Genomic DNA, 21,334 nt, shown 5'->3' on the forward strand with positions numbered 1-21,334 from the left:
ATAGTTGTCAGGCCCCCAACGAGCTTTAGTACCGGTTGGTAACACCAACCGGGACTAAAGATAGATCTTTAATCCCGATTGATGATACCAACCGGGAATAAATATCTCTCTCCCGCGTTATCCCATCTCTCATGCTCTCTCTCTTCCAGATATCCTCTTCGCGCGCGCAGCCTCCTCTTATCTTATTTCTACTCCTCCTCCTCCTCCACTCATCCTCCCCTCCACTCTCCTTCGTTGATCCCCTCTTCCAATCCATGTTTACGTCAGCACAGGCAGCGGCAGACGGCGGGCGGGAGGCGGTGGGTGGCGGGCGCGCTGGGAGGGGAGGAGGCGGGCAACGGGTGTGCCGGGAGGGGAGGCGGCGGGCGGCGGGCGTGCTGGAGGGAGGCGCGGGCGGCGGGCGTGTACAGAGGGTAGGCGGCGGGCACGCTGGAAGGAAGCGGCAGGCGCGCTGCGCACACGTATGGGAGGCAGCCGGCGGCGGCGCAGACGGAGGGTAGGCGGCGGGCAAGACGGAGATTTTGGGGATTTTGGGGATGATTTGGGGCATGATTTTGTGATGTAAATTTGTGGATGATTTTTAGATGTTTTTGTGAATTTGTAGATGATTTTGTGATGTAAATTTGTGGATGATTTATAGATGTTTTTGTGAAGTTGCGGATGAATCTGTGATGTCAATTTTTGGATGATTTTGTGTGGTTGATTTTGTTGTTGAGTTTGGCGCGAAATCAATAAGCAAGTAGCAAAAAAGATAAAAAAAGAAAAGAAAAAGTTTCAGCCACGCAGCGCTTTTATTTTTAGTCCCGGTTGGTAACCCTAACCGGGACTAAATATGGATCTTTAGTCCCCGTTATTTCAACGGGGACTAAAGAAGGGCATCATTAGTCCCGGATTCGAGGTCCCGGTTTGCAACCCAGGATTAAAGGGGGTTGCAAACCAGGGCTAAAGACCACTTCTTCAGTAGTGGAATATCCGTACTGAGCTGCCACCATCAGCGGCCCACATCTACTGTCCCGCAACATATATGGCCAATTAATGATATCTAATAATCTAAGCACCATGCTTACATTATCAAATACTACTCTATACCCTCGAGAATAATATAGAGCAATCATTCGTATGAACATTAAACCCACACCACTGCACCTCTCTGGTAGGCTAGTCACACAAATATATCGGCACAAATATAAATGAAAGCCAGTACTGAGACAAAGTAAAGTACTGAAAGTATATAAAGAAGAATATTCTATTAATTCCGAAAGTCTTACAAAAGAAGAAAGAAAAGCTACTAGAGCCATACCCGAAACCTTCCGAAGACTCGAGGACTCCAAGAACTATTCTATTCCACTCCACTTAGCACTAGAGCACTAAACTAAACTTGAGAGAAAGATCAAAGCTTCTCATTTGAGTTTGTGTTGAAGTGGAGAATGAGCACCCTTTATATAGCCTCCAATGATGGTTATGGCAGTTGGAATTGTTGGAAAATTCCCTGCAACCGTCATTGGGAGTGCATCACAAGCGTACACGTGGAGGGCCGAGCTGAGGCATCGCTGCCAAGGTTCGGCCGATCCTGGGCTGGCCTAGCAGGCCTCCACATTTGGTCAGGGGGCTGACAGGTGGGTCCTCATGGTAGTTGTGGTAGTTATGGCGTTTTTCAGGACGGTTACACTTGACATGTGGGCCCCTCTATTCTTAAGCTTGGTTAGGAGTGAGTTTCCTTCATTTCTTCTCCATTTATGTGCTAATCTCTACAAACAAATAATACTCCAAGTACATGTGGAAATATATTATTCTAAAACATATATGCATTGTAAGGATGATATTGTTATAGTTCTAAAATACCAACTTACTGCATTCAAGGCTATATAGAATTGTTTTTTTTTTTGACTGGAAGGACTGCAGGGCTTTGCCTGGCACTGTATTTTCATTAAAGAAGGGAAATATTTACATGGCTATATAGCATTGTTGATAGCTGAGAAGTTAAGTTGCTGAAAATCAGGTGTCTATACTTTAGAAAAGTAAGAAAACAAAAGGTAATGGAGCTTGGGGGCACACGACCTAATACAGTAAATTTAATATAGACGTCAATCTATGCAAGCAAAGATCTTGCAATATTCAAGGAGGGCCTTGTTTGGAATATTTGCATATAAGAGATCGGTGTAAAAATATTTAAGAAGATTCTATAAATCATACAATGAGATTATTAGAAACAATTTATTATAAACATCACAGTTCTAAGGAACAGTTTACTGGACCACACTGTTGTTTGTTCTACAACTCTCTACTCTTAGCACTATCAATTTCTTGATATGTTGAGCACACTTTCTCGTGAATGTGTGAAACACACATTTCTATATGAATTGAAGGAAAATGGAAGGTATACTCGAGAGATGTGTCAGCTTAGCCCTATACTAATTTTAACCTTTTCTTGTCCTTTTTTGAAATAGAATGATGATTTGTGTAATTATAATGTAAAATGTAACATACCCAAAATTTTCAATATGGAAGTTTGATTGCGCTGAGAACATTAAGACATGTCTTAAAATTTGTCCACTACGATTTAGGGGAAAATGTAATTTTTTTTATGGCCACGTCAAAGTGATATATAGATTAAATAGAATAGGCATGCCAAAATTTTCATAAAACTTGTAGTGCTACCATAACAAGCTCAATTTACTCACTACTTTAAATTCCAACAGTACCACAGAAAAGGCCATTGGTGCCGGTTGGGAACCCGGAATAGGTGTCGGATATGTCGGGTTTCCAACCGGCATCACGAAGATGGCACTGATGTGGAAATCAAATAGGTGTCGGTTCCAGTGTCTTTTTAGAACCAACATCTATAATGATGAATGAGCCAAAAAAATTGCCGGCTTTGCTCGAATCAAACCGACCCGAGCACATCAAGAACACATCAAGAACATCGCAAACACAGAGCACAAATCAAGCCGACCTGAGCACATCAAGAACACATCAAAGAACTTCAGTAATACATCAAGAACATCATGATCTAAAAGGAGCCTCTTCCTTCACGTTGCTGGCCGTCACCTCGCCCACCATGCTGGCCTTCTCCAGCTCCACCATCATCGTCGGATGGAAAGGAGGAGGACGGCGCCGCTGCCTTCTGCACCACCACCGCCGCTGTTGCCGCAGGAAGCCGCTGACGTCGCGGTCGCCCGATGGAGAGGAGGAGGCACGAGCCTTCCTTCCCGCTGGATGGAGTGGAAGGGAGAGCGCGCCGGCGGATCCGCTCCGGCAGTCTGTTCTCCTTCCTGATCTGGCAGATGTAGGGCGCCGTTGCCGCCTCCCCTCCTGCCGGCTCTGATGGAGGGGAGAGCGCTGCTACCAGGCTGCCACTGCCTCCACCTTCACGAGGCCATTGAGAGAGGGAGAGAGCGGTGGAGAGAGAGAGAGAGAGCGAGAGAGAGAGGGAGAGTTGAGAGAGGAGATAAGACCGAGGGAGAGAGAGGGTGCGCGTGTGAGGAGATAACAGGAGGTGGTGGCCTTATCTCCTCGTGGGTTGTGGGCCCTGCCGACTATCACAGGCTTATCCTCTCATCACTTCATCAGCTTGGCTCGATTTTTAGGTGCCAGTTTTTAAAGACGGCACATATAGTATATTATAGGTGCCAGTTTATTTAAATACCGACACCTATCTTTGCTAAAAGGTGCTGGCTTTGTTTATTTTTATCCTTTGATGGTGAGAAAAACACTATAGGTGCCGATTTTAACTGTTCTGGCACCTATACTGCCGACCTCTATGTGCATTTATGTAGTAGTGAAATTGAAATTTAAGCTAGAGACCAGCAATGATAAAAAGTGAAAACCTTTTTTTAAGGTTCACCCGCGGGGGTGGGGGTGGGCAGCTTCCCCATCTGAATTTCATTGAATTAGAAAAGGTAGGGATTACATTAGCTGTAGCGTTTCATACAGTTGAGAAGGAAAGAGAAGCAATGTTTCTAGTGTGTCACTATAGGGCGGTCACAATTACGTCGGAGTTCCGCCTAATGCGTGGAATCTTCTACGCATAGCTGTAATATCGTTTATATGGATGACGCTTCTCTTCGGAAGACCATGTCGTGTCTGTGATCCCTTCTTTCTATAAAGTTAGGACCCAAAGCTGCCTCCTCAATTCGCCATGTGATCAACATTATGTCAGCCGTTCGACCAATATGTACATTAGATATACACCATTGGATCTTCATTTATCTACAAGAAAAAAAAGGCCCAAATTGCTGAGTCGGCCCAGCTAGACCCATCTCCACTCCTGCCCTCCAATCGACGCACGCACATGTGAAGCCCAGCCCACATCCCACATCCTCATTCCAATGGTTTCTCCCGTCTTCACCGCATTGCACATCTGCCACCACGGCGCGCTGCCGATTCCCCGCATTCTCCATCCTCCGCGCGTGGCAGCCATGGGCCCGCCAGCCACGCCGCTTCTTCTCCCCCCACAAACGTGATGAGGTCGCCAGCTGGCCCACGTCCCATTGACAGACTAGTTGGCCCGATTTGAGGAAGGGTGAACAGTATAAACAACGTGGTGGGGTGGAAAGTGTTTAGAGATATATTTTAGGCATGATTGATTCCCATGATTTCATGTGGCTAAATCGGTGTTCATTCACTAATCCGTATCCGGTGACCCACTTGCTAGCAACGAGGCTGATTTGGTAGCAACTAATCTTTGCCTCCAACACATAACTAACAAGAATTTTTTGCCTTGATGTTTGCTAGTTATTTTTGACATGCTTCGTTGTATACTTTGAAACTATTGAAAGAATGAAACTCTGATATTTCAGATTTGGGATTCAAGTTATACCTTAATTCAAGATATTCCAACTGCAAAGGCTGTGCAAGGGATCAGTGCGAGGAAATAGCAACTGCGGCAAGCTGGGAGAGCCAAGGCGATGTCTTGGTACACAGGCCGGAGAGCTGGAGCAATGGCTAGAGCGTGGGGAAAGAGGGGCGGCAGCGGGGAGTTCACAAGAGGAGGAAGATAGGATTCGGGGGATTAAGGCGAACCTAGTTGTGTTTACGTTCTATGTTTTGGTGCCTTTTGGCCTTGGCAAAATATTTAGGATCAATGTTCTAGCAAGGCCCAATTTCTATCTCGTAGTGAACATTAGCTGCCATTATCTCGTAGTTAGCCCACCTATTTGCCTTGTCACCACCTATAACCGACATAAATTTTCCCAAGTAGGATCAGCTTTAATCGACCAATGAGTAGTCCGGCTAGTCAGCCGAATAGGCAAATTGAGGGCACTGCAATTTTTGGGAAAGAAGAACTTCCTCTATATGTTTCTGTTTGAATGCATCACAAAAGTGTTGAAAGGAAATAATCTAGAGAAGGCTTCTCTCATTTTTATACTATCTACAAACCAGATCAGGTCAACATTCATCTATTGTAAGTTGTTTTTCATTTAAAACCATTACTAAGTCATGTAAAATATCACAATAATTGTGTCTGATGACATATTTTTGGCAAACATATGACATTTTTTTTAGTTAGTATGGATGATATTGTTATAGTTCTAAAATACCAACTTACTACATTCAAGGATATATAGCATTTTTGACAGCTGAAATGGTAAGTTGCTGAAAATCAGATTTCTATACTTTATTAGAAAACTAAGAAAACAAACGGTAAATGGAGTTTGGGGGCACATGTCCTAATACAGTAAATTTAATATAGACGTCAATCTATGCGAAATATCAAAATCATTAATACTAAGTGAGCAAAGATCTTGCAATATTCATGGAGGGCCATATTTGAAATATTTGCATATAAGAGATCTGGGTAAAAATATTTCAGAAGATTTTATTAATCATCCAATGAGATTGCTAGAAACAATTTATTATAAATAACACAGTTTTAAGGAACAGTTTAACGGACCACACTGTTGTTGGTTATCCATGGGAAGCCGCCGACGTCGTGGTCGCCGATGGAGAGGAGGAGGTGCGAGCCTTCCTTCCCGCCGTACAGAGCGGAAGGGAGAGCACGCCGCGCGCCGCCGCCTCCGCTCCTGCGGCCTGTTCTCCCTCCTGATATGGTGAATGGAGGGCGTCGCCGCCACCCCTCCTATCGGATCTGACGGAGGGGAGAGTGCCGCCACCAGGCCGCCGCCGCCTCCGCCATGCCACTGAGAGAGGGAGAGAGCGGTGAAGAGATAGAGAGAGAGAGGGAGAGTTGAGAGAGGAGATAAGACCGAGGGGGAGAGAGGGTGCGCAGTTGAGGAGATACAGGAGGTGGTGGGCCCTGTCAACTATTACACGCTTATCCTCTCACACGGCTTGGCTCGATTTTTATTTTTCGGTTTTTTAAAGACGGCATGTATAATATATTATAGGTGCCAGTTTTTTTAAATTTCTGATACCTATCTTTGCTTAAAGGTACCGATTTTATTTATTTATTTCCGTTGATGGTGGAAAAAACACTATAGGTTCCGGTTTTAACTGTTCTAGCACCTATACTACCGACCTCTATGTGCATTTATGTAGTAGTGAAATTGAAATTTAAGCTAGAGACCACCGATGATAAAAATGTGAAAACCTTTTTTTAACATTCACCCGCGGGGGTGGGGTGTGTGGGTGTGCAGCTTCCCCATCTGAATTTCATTGAATTAGAAAAGGTAGGGAATACATTAGTTGTAGCGTTTAATGCAGGTGAGAGGGAAAGAGAAGCAATGTTTCTAGTGTGTCAATACAGGGCTGTCACAATTACACCGGTGTTCCGCCTAGTGCGTGGTGTCTTCTACGCATAGCTGTAATATCTTTTGTATGGACGACGCTTCTCCTTGGAAGACCATGTCGTGTCTGTGATCTTTTCTTTCTATATAGTTAAGACCCAAAGCTGCCTCGTCAATTCACCACATCAACGATATTATATCAGTCGTTCGATCAATATATACATCAGATATACACCATTGGGTCTTCATTTATCTACAAGAAAAAAAGGCCCAATTTGCTGGGTCGGCCCAGCTAGACCCATGTCTACTCCCGCACTCCAATCGACGCACGCACATGTGAAGCCCAGCCCACATCCCGCATCCTCCGCGCGTGGCAGCCATGGGCCAACCAGCGGCGCCGCTTCTCCTCCCCCCACAAACGCGATGAGGTCGCCAGCTAGCCCACCCCCTGCGCACGCACGCTGCCGCACCACCGTGCTTCTCAGCCGCTCCGACTCCCCCATCCATCATGCATGTACACGGCGGGCCCATCTCCCCCTAGTCGCTCTATCGCCTCCCGTTCTCGCTCTTTGTCCGTCGCTGAGGCAGGGCGAGGACGTGCGGTGTTTTCCCTCCTGCACCGCTTCCTCTTCCGCGGCTACTCGCAGTGCCGCAAGGAACCATCAAGTACATCCATTAGTGTCTTGCCTTCGTCGATCTATCAGGTAGCTGGTGTTTGGTTCCTGTTGCTGGAATTCTGTTCATTCGTATGCATCTCCACACCAATATCTCTCCAATCACTCTAATGATCTAACACAGGTGACAACCCACCAATTTCTCCTTTCCTTTTGTTTAATCGATCTGATTTTGTTGGTCAAATTAGAACCTCACTTTTATACATGCACCCCGTTTCGATTTCTACCTGTACGAGTTGAATAATCAATTCAGTTTTTGTGTTACAGATCCTCTCATCTGCGTTGGCCCCTCACTAGTGTGACTTCACGTGTGCCACAACATATGGATTCTGTACAAAGAATAGGTGAAGACTTTGGCTGAATTTGATATATATATATATATATATATATATATATATATATATATATATATATATATATATATATATAAAACTACTATACAACACCTTAAGGTGCTACGTATTAAACGAAGCATGATACAGACCTCACGTCCCACACCATACCATCCTCCCCCACCACACCAAGATGTAAGATGTTCAGTAATTTTTTAACTCGCGAGCGAAAACATAGAGCGCTACCTTATTGGATAAGAACGATAGGAAGGTGCGTAGTAATATTTTTACTCACGAGCCCTGTGCAGCCACCCTCTTGCATCTCGAGATGTTCAGTAATTTTTTTACTTTATCTGGCAACATGAGAGTATTTATACCATAGGAAATTCTATCCAACCATTCCTTCCAGCATTAATCACTCCATTTTTTTCGGATCTATAGCACGGCAATCTCAATCGTGATTCCAGCAGAGGAAAGGACGACGCCCCCTTCACCGCGTGCTTGCCAGTGAGGGCTTGATGGCGGTGGCCACCGATGACGACGAAGATGTTGAAGAGATGCAGGGCTACCGGATCGGAAGGATTGGTAGCGCCTCATGCAAGGAAGACAGACTAGACCAGATGGGATCTGCAGCTGGAACACGGTCTTCTCTGGTGCATTTGTGTTCTTTGGTCTTTAGAGCAAATCTTTATTTTTTTTGGCTGTATTTGATCTATTTTTAGTTCTTGAATTTTTAGCTCTCAATTCGTCATGTAAGGCAGCACTCCTGATGATATTTGGTTTGATAGGTTAGTAGGTTGTGCACTTCTGCAAACAATGCTGCAGTGTCCCTTCCTCCGGGGTGGGGAAGGTCACGATCGATCGCGTTCGGCGGGCGGCAGCGACGGACTGTAGGCCCGGCGACCGGCACGGGCCGCGCCTCTCAGGTCGCCGTTGATGGGGATGGAGGCCTTCGACACAGCTGCAGCATCCCCTTCGTCCATGTATGATGGCGCTAGATGTAGCTCCAATTGGTTCCTAGGCGTTGAGTTTCAAATTTGTACTGATGCAGTGATGCTTATTCCTGGAATTGCTGGATTTCTTCCGTGTGATTCATTACGTACGTGTACCAGGTTCAGCCGGCCGGCACTGTTCCCGTCCTCGGGGAAGCTCATGGAGTCATGGTGTCGCAAGTCGCAACTGTGTGCAGCGGCTCATCGCCGTCGACCTTGAGACTAACATTTGGCCTTCACTGAACTTCGCGCCGTTGTCGATACCTACTGCCTGGCTGCCTCATAGCAGTGACAAGCAAGACATCGGCAGGAGTCAAAATGCTAGCAATAGCTGCCGTTTAGTTTTTTTTATGCACTATATGGATGGACCAACAGCTGCCCTGTAAATTTTTTACTACTAGTAGCACATTTATGTTGTGATAAAAAATTACTGTACCTTTTTTTACTATATACCAGCAGCGATCTCGCTTGATGCACACATTTTCGTCTACGTCGTTGCCATGATTGCACGTGGTGAGCTCCGGCTAGGCCATGTCGAACAGCACGAAGAACTCACTGGCAAGCGAGGATTGGTACTCACCACTACAACGCTAAAACTATGCAACCATCTTCCCTTTTTCTTTAAACCACGACGAAAAAAACGTTCACCCCTATTTTTTCCGGATCTGCCATCAGTTTATGTCAAGAGATATTACCGGATGGAATAATTCCTTTCTTTCCGGCACTTTAACTGCGATTCAATTCTCCCTGCGATCACGTTTTTATCTGCTTCAAAACAAAAGTCATTTTTTAACTACACATGCCGAGTATTTTTATAACTACAAAATCATCTGGGGTTGGAACCGCTAGATCCGCACTTAGTTTTCAAATAACAGTCAAAATTTAACTATTTATTTCACACAGCACGAAAGATGTTTCCAACCCATAAGTTATTTTTTACCTATTAAATCCGACAATCAAAACAATTCTCACGCACCGTACAAGTTAATTTTTAACTGTACACGTTCAGAAACTCTATTATATTATTAAATGAAAGTAAAATTATCAACCTCATGTCAAGTAAGGCCCAGAGTAATATTTTAACTTATAACATGAGGCAGTAATTATTTTACTCAGCCTTCACTACGAGTGGTGTACAGGCAAATTAGAGGAGAGATGATCCAGTGATTTTTTTACTTGCCGTACAATTTTTTTACTCATTAAGCATTCACATGACTAGACGAGTAAATTTTTAACTCAGGACAAATGGGATGGGAAAAGCCTTTGCATGCGGTGGTAGCAGTAAAAGCGGTCCAGGAGGATGCGCTACATGAGAAAAGCGAGAAATCCGGAGATGGACCCAGAAAAAACTAAAAACTAGGAAGGCGAGCGTTGAGAGGCGCGCTACTTCCTTCGTAGCGCTACACAAGCGCTGTGTAGCGCCACCGTGTATATATATGTGTGTGTATATATATATATAGAGAGAGAGAGAGACTAATTTCGAAGTATTTACATGTTGGGAAAAAATCAAGTCTCTGGCTAGCAGCTTCGAGGAGATTTGAGAGAGGAGATAGCCGGCTTCATCGTCCGCGAAATAATTCACCCCAAAGGAATGTTTAGACTATGGGCTTAGGGTTAAATGATGAACATTGTTGAACATTTTAAAATTAATGTCCAAGACATGTGATTATGTAACACTGATGTATATATTTATGTATATATTTGTTATGTTTATGTATATACTTGCGATGCTAAATATAAATTTATTCCAGTTTACAACTCGGTTTTGTAGGTTTTGATGCTTAGCAGTTGAAGATGTTATTGTGAAATATGTGAATAATGGATGTATGAAATATATGAATATTAGATGTGTGAAATATGTGAATGGCATATGTGTATGTGAATTATTGTATATGAATGGGGTGCTGCTGATGCTAGGATATTGTGAAATATACCTGTTTCTGTCATTTTGCAGTAGGCATGGCTAGCCAAAAAACATAATTTATTTTTTTTGGGGGAAATACTCATCGGTGACGGGCTTTAACTTAAGCCCGATGAGGATGACCTCATCCGTGGCGGGCTTAAGTTAAAGCCAAGTTGAGTCATCTGTTACGGGCTTTAGTTTAGGCCCGATTGAAATTGTAGTCATATGTGACAGGTGTTAATTGGGCCCGACTGAGATTAGGTCATCCGTGACGGGTTCTTGTTTGACTGGTCGTCTGGGTCAAACCTATAGGTGAAGGGCTTTAGGTTAGACCCGACAAAGATAACTTCATCTGTGACGGCCGTATGATGACTTCTCATATCAGTGACCTTTACGTTGTGACGGGTGTCATACACGACATAGATGAGGGTTGCCACCTGATTGAGTTGTAGGTGACCATTGTAGTGTAACACATTTTGTTGTTACAGTAGTTTCCTGTTCTCTTTTGTCTCCTCTGGTTTCAGGTCCATGGCTACTAGCTTAGTTGACTTTTGTTCTTCATTTGTCTCTTAAGTGGTCGAAGGATATGGAAAATAATTTCATGTACATCCACTGGTTGATTTGTCAACCAATTATATCTAAGAAGATTGTACTCAATTGGGCATGTTAAGCCGATGGAATTTCTTTTATCGATCTTTCACTGAGTTATATCTCAGTACATATATGGTGATATGCTTTTCACAAAGTCCCCATCAAGAGTAATGTCATATTCCCGGTTGAAAAAAGAAGAATTAGGTGAGATACACATGTTAGATCTTAAACTGATTGGGTTCTCTCCTGGGTGTGTTCGGTACTCTGTTTCCCAACTCTCCGCTCTCGTTTTCCGCGTGCACGTTTTTCAAAGGAAAAAGTACGAATTACGCCTCCGAACTATCGCGGTTGTCCGAATTACCTCCATAAACCTGAAAACTAGTCATCGTTCACCCTAAACTTTCAATACCGGACAAATTATCCCCCTCGACCCAATCCAGAGCGGTTTTGTCCAACATGGCGCACACGTGGCAATCCAGTCAGCATTTTATTTAATAAAAAACGTGGGACCCACATGTCATACTTTCTTCCTCTCTCTCTATTCTCTCTCTCGCGTAGTGTGCACGGCGAGGACGGGAGGTGGGCGCGGGCAGTCGGCGAGGACAGAGCAGGGACCAGTGGTCGGCGTGGGTGGCGCAGACGGCGGCGCGGACGTCGGTGCTCAGGACATCGGCGTGGAGGCGGAGGCGGCGAAGGAGCATGGCGGCGGTGAGGTGAGGACGGGCGGCGCGCGGGGGCGGAGCCAGTTGTGGGCGGCGGAGGGGGCCCGAGGACGACGGTGGCCGGCGACGGAGGCGGAGGCCGACCGGGTGAGCGGGGACACGCGGTGGGCGGTGTGCTCCTCCTCGGTGGTGGCGCGCGGGGACGCGCGGTGGGACACCGCTGCCACCGCGGGCTCCTCCTCCTCGTCGTAGGCGCGCGGTCTCCTCCCCTCCCCGACCGCCGAATCTGGCGGCTGACTAGCGGCTACCGGAGACGGGCCTTGGCGGCGACGCGGTGGAGGGCGCTGGCGGCTACCGGAGGCGACGCGGCGGCGGGCGCTGGCGGTGGAGGACCCCCAGGCGGGCCTAGGGGCGGACGCGGTAACAAGCGCCGGCGGCGGAGGACCCTGAGACAACAAGGCGACGACGACGAGGATTCTGAACGTGATGGCCACCGGCACCAACACCGCCGTGATGGCCACTGACAAGCATATCAGGATGCTGAACGTGTTCTTGCCGATGAGCTGCAAGGAAATCAACCTCACACTCGTCAACAGGCAGGACTCCATTAATCGATTCGAATATCTTGCCACGATTGGGATCATTAAATTCACCTTGTTGGTCAAGAAGAAGTTGAAGGTGATGACCTCGACGATGCCCTTGGAGTTCATGAAGAGGCTGAGCGAGACGGCGTCGTGGAGGGGGATCTCAAGGTAGTAAGGTCGGCGACACCATGACGCCGACGAGCTTCCCGACCCAGGCGAGGAACATGACGAGCTGCAGCCCCAGTGCATGTGCCACACGTCGGTGCTGATCCCGGTCATGGCGTAGTAGAGCTGCAGGATCAGGCCGGACACTATCGCCTCGATCTTCTCACCGAGCGCCGTGCCGAGCGGCGGCCTATTGGGGATGGCCAGCCCCAGCATCAGCGCGCCATGGAACCAGCGAGAGGAATGCCCAGATCGACGTGGCGGGCGACACGAGGAACGCCGCCGCCGCCTCCGCGTCCCGCGACGCCGAACGCCTGTCGTGCACGCCGAACGCCTACCGCTGCCGGACCCGCGAGGGAAAGAGGAAGAGTGAGAGAGAGAAGAGAGAGAGGAAGAGGGGAAGAGGAGTATGACAGGTGGGTCCCATATTTTTTTAATAAATAAAATGCTGACTGGATTGCTACGTGTACGCCACGTAGGACAAAACCGCTCTGGATTGGATTGAGGGGGGTAATTTGTCCGGTATTGAAAGTTCAGGGTGAACGATGACTGGTTTTCAAGTTTAGGGGGGGGTAATTCAGACGACCGCGATAGTTCGGGGGCGTAATTCGTACTTTTTCCTTTTTCAAACTACTAAACAATGCATTTTTTATAAAAAGCTTCTATACGAAAGTTGCTTAAAAAAATCATATTGATCTTTTTTTTAAAAAGCTAATACTTAACTAATCACGTGCTAATAGACCGCTCCTTTTTTTTTTTTGAGTAATGTTTCGGTTGGGAAAGGGCTGGAACGAACACAGCCAAGTGTATATGTCAGTTAATATCATTTTCTCATTTTCACGGTGCTGGTGCAACTGATATGGATCTAGACTCCGTATATGTATTTACGTATCATTCGTGACTCTGAATCAGCTCAACAATATTGGTATTTTGAAAGTTTTCTGAAAGTTGCGAACACGCAAGGAGTTAATCAAGGATGATAAACCAATGGACTAGCCAAATGAGTTTTACGGTATAGAGTAAAGTGTATTGATGGTCCCTAAACTTTTAGAAATGTATCATCTGGTTTCTAAACTCTCAAAATACATATTCAGGTTCCAAAACTTATTAAATTGTGTTAATCCATCCGAGACTACCATGACACCTCCGGGATCCTACATGGCATGCCACACGGATGATCAGTGGCGAATCCAGCATAAAAATATAGGGTTGGCTCAAAGTCGAAGCCTTGGTAAAACTAAAATGAGGTATATACCATTGTGCAAGTCAAATTCAATACATGCATGATCAAAATATAAAAATAAAATCGAGTACCATGTCTTGCTAGTAAAAAGTGCATTCTCTTATGTCTTAGCTCGCACAGATGACAGACCACAAGTTCCACAACCCTCGGTCTCCAATTCAACCCTAGCTCTTAAGCCCTCCAAATGATTTAATCTGTTTATGCACTAAAGTGACTAGTGGGCTGCCACCTAAAGTGCCAAAGTAAGCCAATTGATCAAATGGGCCATTATTATGCGTACCGCTTTGGGTTCTCCCAAAGCAATCTCTCCCCTATCGCTTCTGTTCTTCTTCCTCCAACTGTCTATGGCTGTTCATCTTCTCAAATGTATGTTCTTCTCAGAAATCATATGTAGTTGATATTTTTTTGCAAAAACGGAGGGTAGGCTAGAGCCTAACAAAGCTACCTGGTGGATCCGCCCCTGCGGATGATGATGTGGCAGCATGACAAATCCTACTCCAACTGACAAGTGAGGCCCACACAAAAAAATTCTTTTTTATCTCCTTTTCTTTCCTGTTATTTTTTTCCATCTTCTCCTTTTCTTCGTTTCTCCTTTTTTTTTTTCCTCTGTTCCTCCCACTGCAGCAACCACAGCCATACCCTCTGGTCGAGCACTTGAGCTCTCTCTTGGACGACATGAACAACGGCGTGGCAGCTGCGCCGATGGAGGCACTGCAGCATGTGGGCAGCGGCACCAATGTGGTGATGGCACGGGATGGACGGAACCCTAACGGCGATGGTATTTTTAGGGCAAAGTTGCTTGTACAATGGCATTTCATGCAACTCACACTTGTTGATGGTATTTCTTTGAATCCGATGGTTGTCAATAGCCTTTATTGGATTTTCTCTTAAAACAATATATTCCTCTCTAATGCAAAATCAATGGATCATGACTTTCTTCACAACAAAATCCATTAGTAGCAAATTTAAAGGAGTTCCTATAATAAAGGACTCATACTTGCATGGATAACAGGTAAACATTCATTCCACTTATGCATATTTGTATGCTCAAACCACATCTTATAAACTGAAAACACTCAAAGCAACAATTCTTTATGAGAGTCAACCTGAAGTTGTTGATTATCACGTTGTACTAAATGAAAAGCCCATAATTAACCTTCCCCGGTGTACATTGCACATATGCAACCACCAGTACTCCCTTCACAAATTTTACCTTGAACTGGCACCGCAATATGTGGAATATTAGCCATGCTGTTACGGTATACGTAGAAGGGATTCTTGCTATATCGGTTGCCCAATTCGTTACCGGTGTCATATGTCTGGCCAGTGACCATGTTATAGCACATAATCTTATCCTTCGTCTTCCATTCCTGTCTCACCCCAATATAAACAAATCTCCCATCCACCATGCCAATCGGCCGTACAAGTCGTCTCTCAGTGAGCCTTTCTGGCTGCAACCCTGAGCGCAACTGCATTGAATGGCAGAACCCAAATGCAGAAATGCTATCCTTCATCATGTCAATCCATCTTCTCTCATGCTTGATCTCCCAACTGAAGTCGGTGTTTACTCCAACAAGATGATACACTATTAGTCCACCCTTATCAATTGTAGTGCACACCAGCATTCCATTGGCAGAGGTGTCAATATCATGGTGGACAGGTCCCTTTACTTCGACACCTAGTTGAATCCATGGCATCTTCATTATGCCAGCCATATCTGTGGCAATGTCAAACCAGAGCACAATCTCTTGGTAATCCTAGTACATGATTCCACTTCCATAGGCCACCTTCTTGTTGTTGCAGTTAATTTTGGTGTCCACATAAACGGTTGTACTGGACATGGCCCAGCAGCCAGTATTTGAGGAGAAGGTGGCAAAGCAAAACATAGTCCCGTTATCCTCAATGGTCCTAGCACCAACTGCCTTGACTATCATGAACTTGCTTACTGTATTCTCCTGAAAATTATCTGCTGGGTCGAACGCAAGGCCGATGCCTTTATCAAACCTTGTGATGTGTTTAGTTGTACCAGGGATTGACTGGGCTTTTTGCGTTGCTGGATTAGCTATGAAAAGGGTGGGTGCCCGTGAGTGGGAGATAAAATTAGTTGGAGTATATAGGATGCAGACAAGCCCATTGGTTGAGGCAAGGAGACTTAGAATCCCATTTTCTAGGCAGCAACCAAGAAAGTCAAAGCCTGAGGGAATGCCAACAATGTCAGGCGTTGATGATAGCACATCAATGGCTTCAACTTTGCTAGTATATGCACCCAAATGTCTGTCTAGGAGGCCCATGTGGATAAGTGTAGGGCACGGTGGGCAGAGCCTTGCTTGCCTAGCAGAGAGTGTGGCGTTGTTGGTGAGAATCCCAAAGTATTTCTTTGATATGACCTTCAAACGGGTGGCCAACTTGAATGGAAGCCGTGGCAGAATGTTGCATCTTATGACGTCATGTGGGATATCACTATGTAATGCCTTCTCTAATATTCTTGGAGCCATACTGTATCAGTGTGTGAAAAACACTATCAGAGAACATGAAAAAATTAAAGTGGTGCTTAATACGAAATGTTAACTATTGTGTGCATAACAAATATTGCTAATTGAATTACATTGTTTAATTTCTAACACCATACATGCATCCTTCAACATTGTTTAGAAAACTTTGGTGCACATATATTGCAGACGGCTTTATATGATGTATATCGCACACTAATATAAATGTTTAATACATTTCTTTCCCATTTCTAGCAATCCCATTAATTCCAAAGTTGTCCAAAATAATTGACTTATATATACTCCAGGACTGGTGCAAATATAATGTAAAATGTTGGAGTTACACTCCAGCCTCTAATAACCATGTTAGCCCAGCTCTGTAAGTTGAGCTAGCGGTCCCATATTCATATAGCATCCCACTTCAACTTTTATTCTTTCTTTGGGTAAAAGGTTTAACATGGAGGTATATAAAAGGGTTAACACGAAGGTATTATGTTTGGAATGAACTAGCTAGCTATATTAGATGGCCCAATGCTATCTAAACTTTGCATGTGAGACTGTTCCCACCAAATGAATAGTTGGAGCTAACGAGTGTAAACCAGAACTAGAATTTGTGCATGGGCTATACCATACTATGAACGGATTGGGATATTAAAGCTGGTGTAAAATAGTGGACCATTTTATATAGCTAGTTGAATAAAACATTTCTATAAAAAGTGCAAAAGCTAACCATGAATACTCTTCAAACTTACAATGAGATGATTACACAATAATTAACATATGCAATATTCATAGGTAAAATTACCCAAGAGCACCAAGTACCTTGCTTATAAACCCAATGGATAAAAATTGATTCCATGGCAGACCAGCTGTGAAATGAGGGCGGGTGATGGTTATTACTTACATACCACCCATAATGAGTTCCCCGATGACAGACTGGTTGTCCCAATTTGAGAAAGGGTGAATGGTATACACAACATGGTGGGGTGGAAAGTGTTTAGAGATAGATTATAGGCATGGTTGATTCCCTCAATTTCTTGGTGGCTAAATTAGTGTTCATTCACAAATTAGTATCTAACCCTTGACCCACTTGCTAGAAACTAAACTGATTTGGTAGCAACTAATCTGTGCCTCCAACACTTAACCAACAATAATTTTTTACCTTGAATTTTGCTATTAGTTATTTTTGACATGCTTGTATACATTGAAACTATTGAAAGAATGAAAACTATTGAAAGAATGAAACTTTGATATTTCAGATTTGAGATTCAAGTCATACCTTATGTCAAGATATTCCAATTGCAAAGGCTGCGCAAGGGACCAGTGTGAGGAAATATCAACTGCGGCAAGCTAGGAGAGCCGGGCCGATGTCTTGGTGCACTTGCCGGAGAGCTGGAGCAACGACTAGAGCATGGGGAGAGAGGGGCGGCGGCGCGGCGTTCGCAAGAGGAGGATAGGGGATTAGGGGGATTGAGGCGAACCCTAGTTGCCTTAACCTTCTCTGTTTTGCTGCCTTTGGGCCAAGGGAAATTTATGGGATCAATGTTCTAGCTAGGCCCAGTTTCTATCTCCTAGCGAACTTTAGCTTCCTTTATCTCCTAGGTAGCCCAACAATTTGCCTTGTCACCACCTATAACCAACATAATTTGGCCCAAGTAGGATTAGCTTTGACTGACTAGAAGGACTATAGCACCCATTAGCCTTTATGCGGTGTTTTTCTAACGAGCAATGATTAATCAGGCTAGTCAGCTGAATAGATGAATTTTGCACACTACAATATTTTAGAAATAGGAACTTCGTCCTCTGTGCGGTACCTTTGAATGCACCATAAAAGTGTTGGAAAAAAGTTACATAGAGAAGTCTTCTCTGTCATTTTTTTTACTATCTACAAGCCAGATTTATTCATCATTCATCTATTGTGAGTTCACTACTACAAAAACCTCCATAAGGACCAACCTTATAGGTGCCGGTTTGGAAAAAAACCAGCACCTATAAGCCGTTTCCGGCCTAATTCCCCTGAGTGATGAGTATTGGTGCCGGTTTTTCATATGACCCTTCCGCCAACGAGGCCACTAACAAAACAACTGGCACCTATGTGGATTGGTGCAGTGCAGAACAATAGGTGCCGGTTCTCACCCAGAACTGGCACCTATTTGAGTGATGTGGGGCCCTATGCAGTTGTTGACGGTCATTACCGACAAATTCCGACTGTCAATATAACTAAAATAATGGAGAACTAGCTATGCTTACAATGCATGTTTATTTCTAAATAATATATTTTCACTTGTACTTGGAGAATAACATGTTGCAGGAATTTATCAAACAAAATAAAGAGAAAAGTGAAGAAACCTCACTGCTAAGCAAGCAAATGGTAAGGAGGGCCCACATGTCAGGTGTAACCTTCCGGAAACCGCCTTAACTGTCAAAACCGACAATGGGACCCACCTATCAGCCATTATACTGAAGGGGAGGTCGGTTGGAGCCAACCCTGGTTCGGCCGAACTAGGGGCAAATCGGCTCGCCCCCCCCTACACGTGGACGTCCAGGATCCGCTGCTGGTGGCGCTTACGAGGGTAAAATGGACATTTCACATGGAGTAACCGTCATACTGGCCCTATAAAAAGGAGGAGCTCACTTCACTTCCAAAACACACTCAAGCAAGATAATTCCTGTTCATATTTTAGTATTAGTAATATAGTGCTAAGTGGAGTAGAATAGAATAGTGTTTAGATGTCCTCGGAGTCTTCGGAAGAGTTTTTGGTATGGCTCTAGCAGCTTTTGTAATCTCTTCTGTAATACTCTCCGAATTAATGAAATATCCTTCATTATATATCTTTGGTGCTTTACTTAGTTTAAGTACTGGTCTTACTTTATATCTGCTCTATGTTAATTGTGTGGGTAGACTACCAGACAGGTGTAATGGTGCGGGTTTAATGTATGATTTATCAGTTACTCTATGCCGGGCATGCGGGTATTGAGTAGTATTTAATAATGTAAGCGTGGTGCTTAGATTATTGAGTATCATTAATTGGGCATATATGCTGCGGGACAGTAGAGGTGGGCTGCTGATGGTGTCAGCTCAGTACGGGTATTCCTCCACGTTAGTATATATTCGTAAGACAGATTCCTGGGGAGGGTACTCCTCCGTATTTATACCCGGTTGGACGGCCATGATAGGTTGTCGTAAGAAACTCGGCAACCCAGGGTGGTCTCTCGAAGTACCAAGGAGGACACTGTTAGGGGGTATTGGCCACATGATTGTACATTAGCAGATGTAAGTTAGGATTTGAGTGTATACTAGAAGTATAGGAATTGAGTGCTTTCTATTCCACTTAGTTAGAATTATTTTGTTATGAGGTTGGAATAGCTTTGCTTCGTATCACTCTACACTTATATTATATTTAGCCCATGTTTAGGCTCTAACAATTATAAGTAATATATGTATAAAGTGCATTAGTAAAGTTCACTCTTATTATTTTCCCTTGGGATTAAAAATACGATACCTTGGAATACTTCCGGGTGAAATGCTACAATGGTATATCCGTGCGCTTGCGGATTAATTCTGTAACCATAAATATACCAGGACCATTTCTGGCACCATTGCTGGAATGAATATTTCTAGTAATGTCGTTAAGAAATACCAACAACAGTGTTATATTCTTGGTGAGAACCGGCACCTATTGGGTGATGTGGGGCCCGGGCGGATTATAGGTGTCGGTTCTCACCAAGAACCGGCATCTATGAGCCGGTCAGCTTATATATACTCGCCCACACTAGCTCGCCATTTGGGAGGTCTTCTTCCACGTTAAATATCAAGTGCCTATATGATCTTAGTGCAAATGTAATGGAGGCTCTGTTTAACATGTTATGCAAAGCATTTCCAAGTAGCAATAAAGTGCCTAAGTCATATAGTGATGCAAAGAAGACTATGAAAGATCTTGGATTGGATTACACAAAGATCAATGCTTATTTGAATGATTGCATCTTATATAGAGGGGCTAATGATAAGGCTGATTCTTCTCCTGTTTGTGGCATTTCAAGATGGAAAAATGAAGGGCATAATAATGTCTCGAAATCAAGGAGGAGAAGAGTGAAGAAAGTCCCACATAAGGTATTGCCATTGTTGACGGTCCTTAAATCATAATATTTGATCGTCAATACTTATATATTATGAAATAAAATATGGTATCCAACTTAGTGGTAGGGTTTATTACTAATCATTTCCACTAGTGTTGGTGAAATATGTGTATGCAGGTATTTTGAGAAGAAAACACATCCGTCAAGCGACAAACTGCACCTCCGCGTATTCAGGACGCATTTACACGGATTGGACGCCCCATAGGTCAATTAAACAACTCCAAATGGGCCCAAACATCATGCCAATGGGCTGAGGGCCTCAAAATTAGAGTCCATGAGGAAAAACGGGTCCAACGGAGCCCTCCCGGGTTCGACCGAACCACCAGTTCGACCGAACTGTTTCTGAGGCTGTTGATCACGAGATTCGACGTGGACGGCCCTGATTTCATCCTGATGACGGTTGGAGGGTAGTTTGGTCGTTTCCCATACCTATAACCATCATATGGAGGCTATAAATAGAGCTCCTCTCATTCATTCAGAACACACAACTTTGATCTGAATTACAAGAGGCTCTATTGTATCTTTTGTACATTAGAATAAGGTAGAGAGTGAGGGGAAGCTCTGGAGGAGTGCCCGGAAGTTTGGCGCTCATCCGACTTCTACCTCGACGAGTGTAGCTTCCTAGGAGGAATTCGGGAGGAGTACCGGAGCTGTCGGTACACTCTGCTCCGGGTTCGGAGAACTTCTTCTATAAAGTAAGCATTCGTGTTCCTTTCTTATGTTATTTAATTATTTAGTCCGTAAGATATATTTCCATCTTTGCGGGTTCATTGTTTAGTATTTATACTAAGAGCTCTAGTACTATGACTCTGGATAAAGAAGGAAGTTCCTTTATAAGTATTAGAGTAGTAATTAATAACATAGATGTGGTGTCTA

The 21,334-nt window shown here is 44.4% G+C and overlaps 1 protein-coding gene and 1 pseudogene across 1 annotated transcript; one reads left to right on the forward strand and one right to left on the reverse strand.

The window, feature by feature from the left end:
* Nucleotides 1-8,210: 8,210 nt before the first annotated feature.
* LOC127756595 (uncharacterized) lies at nucleotides 8,211-9,104 on the forward strand (annotated as a pseudogene).
* A 2,602-nt stretch (nucleotides 9,105-11,706) lies between these two features.
* LOC127757994 (uncharacterized) lies at nucleotides 11,707-12,936 on the reverse strand. The gene is made up of 2 exons (XM_052283587.1): nucleotides 12,494-12,936; nucleotides 11,707-12,403 (listed from the first exon to the last, which is right to left on the reverse strand). The coding sequence occupies exons 1-2, from the start codon at nucleotides 12,803-12,805 to the stop codon at nucleotides 11,840-11,842; spliced, it is 876 nt and encodes a 291-aa protein (XP_052139547.1). The 5' UTR covers nucleotides 12,806-12,936; the 3' UTR covers nucleotides 11,707-11,839.
* Nucleotides 12,937-21,334: the final 8,398 nt, after the last annotated feature.

This window comes from Oryza glaberrima, chromosome 12, assembly GCF_000147395.1.
Source record: "Oryza glaberrima chromosome 12, OglaRS2, whole genome shotgun sequence".
NCBI classification, from domain to species: Eukaryota; Viridiplantae; Streptophyta; class Magnoliopsida; order Poales; family Poaceae; genus Oryza; species Oryza glaberrima.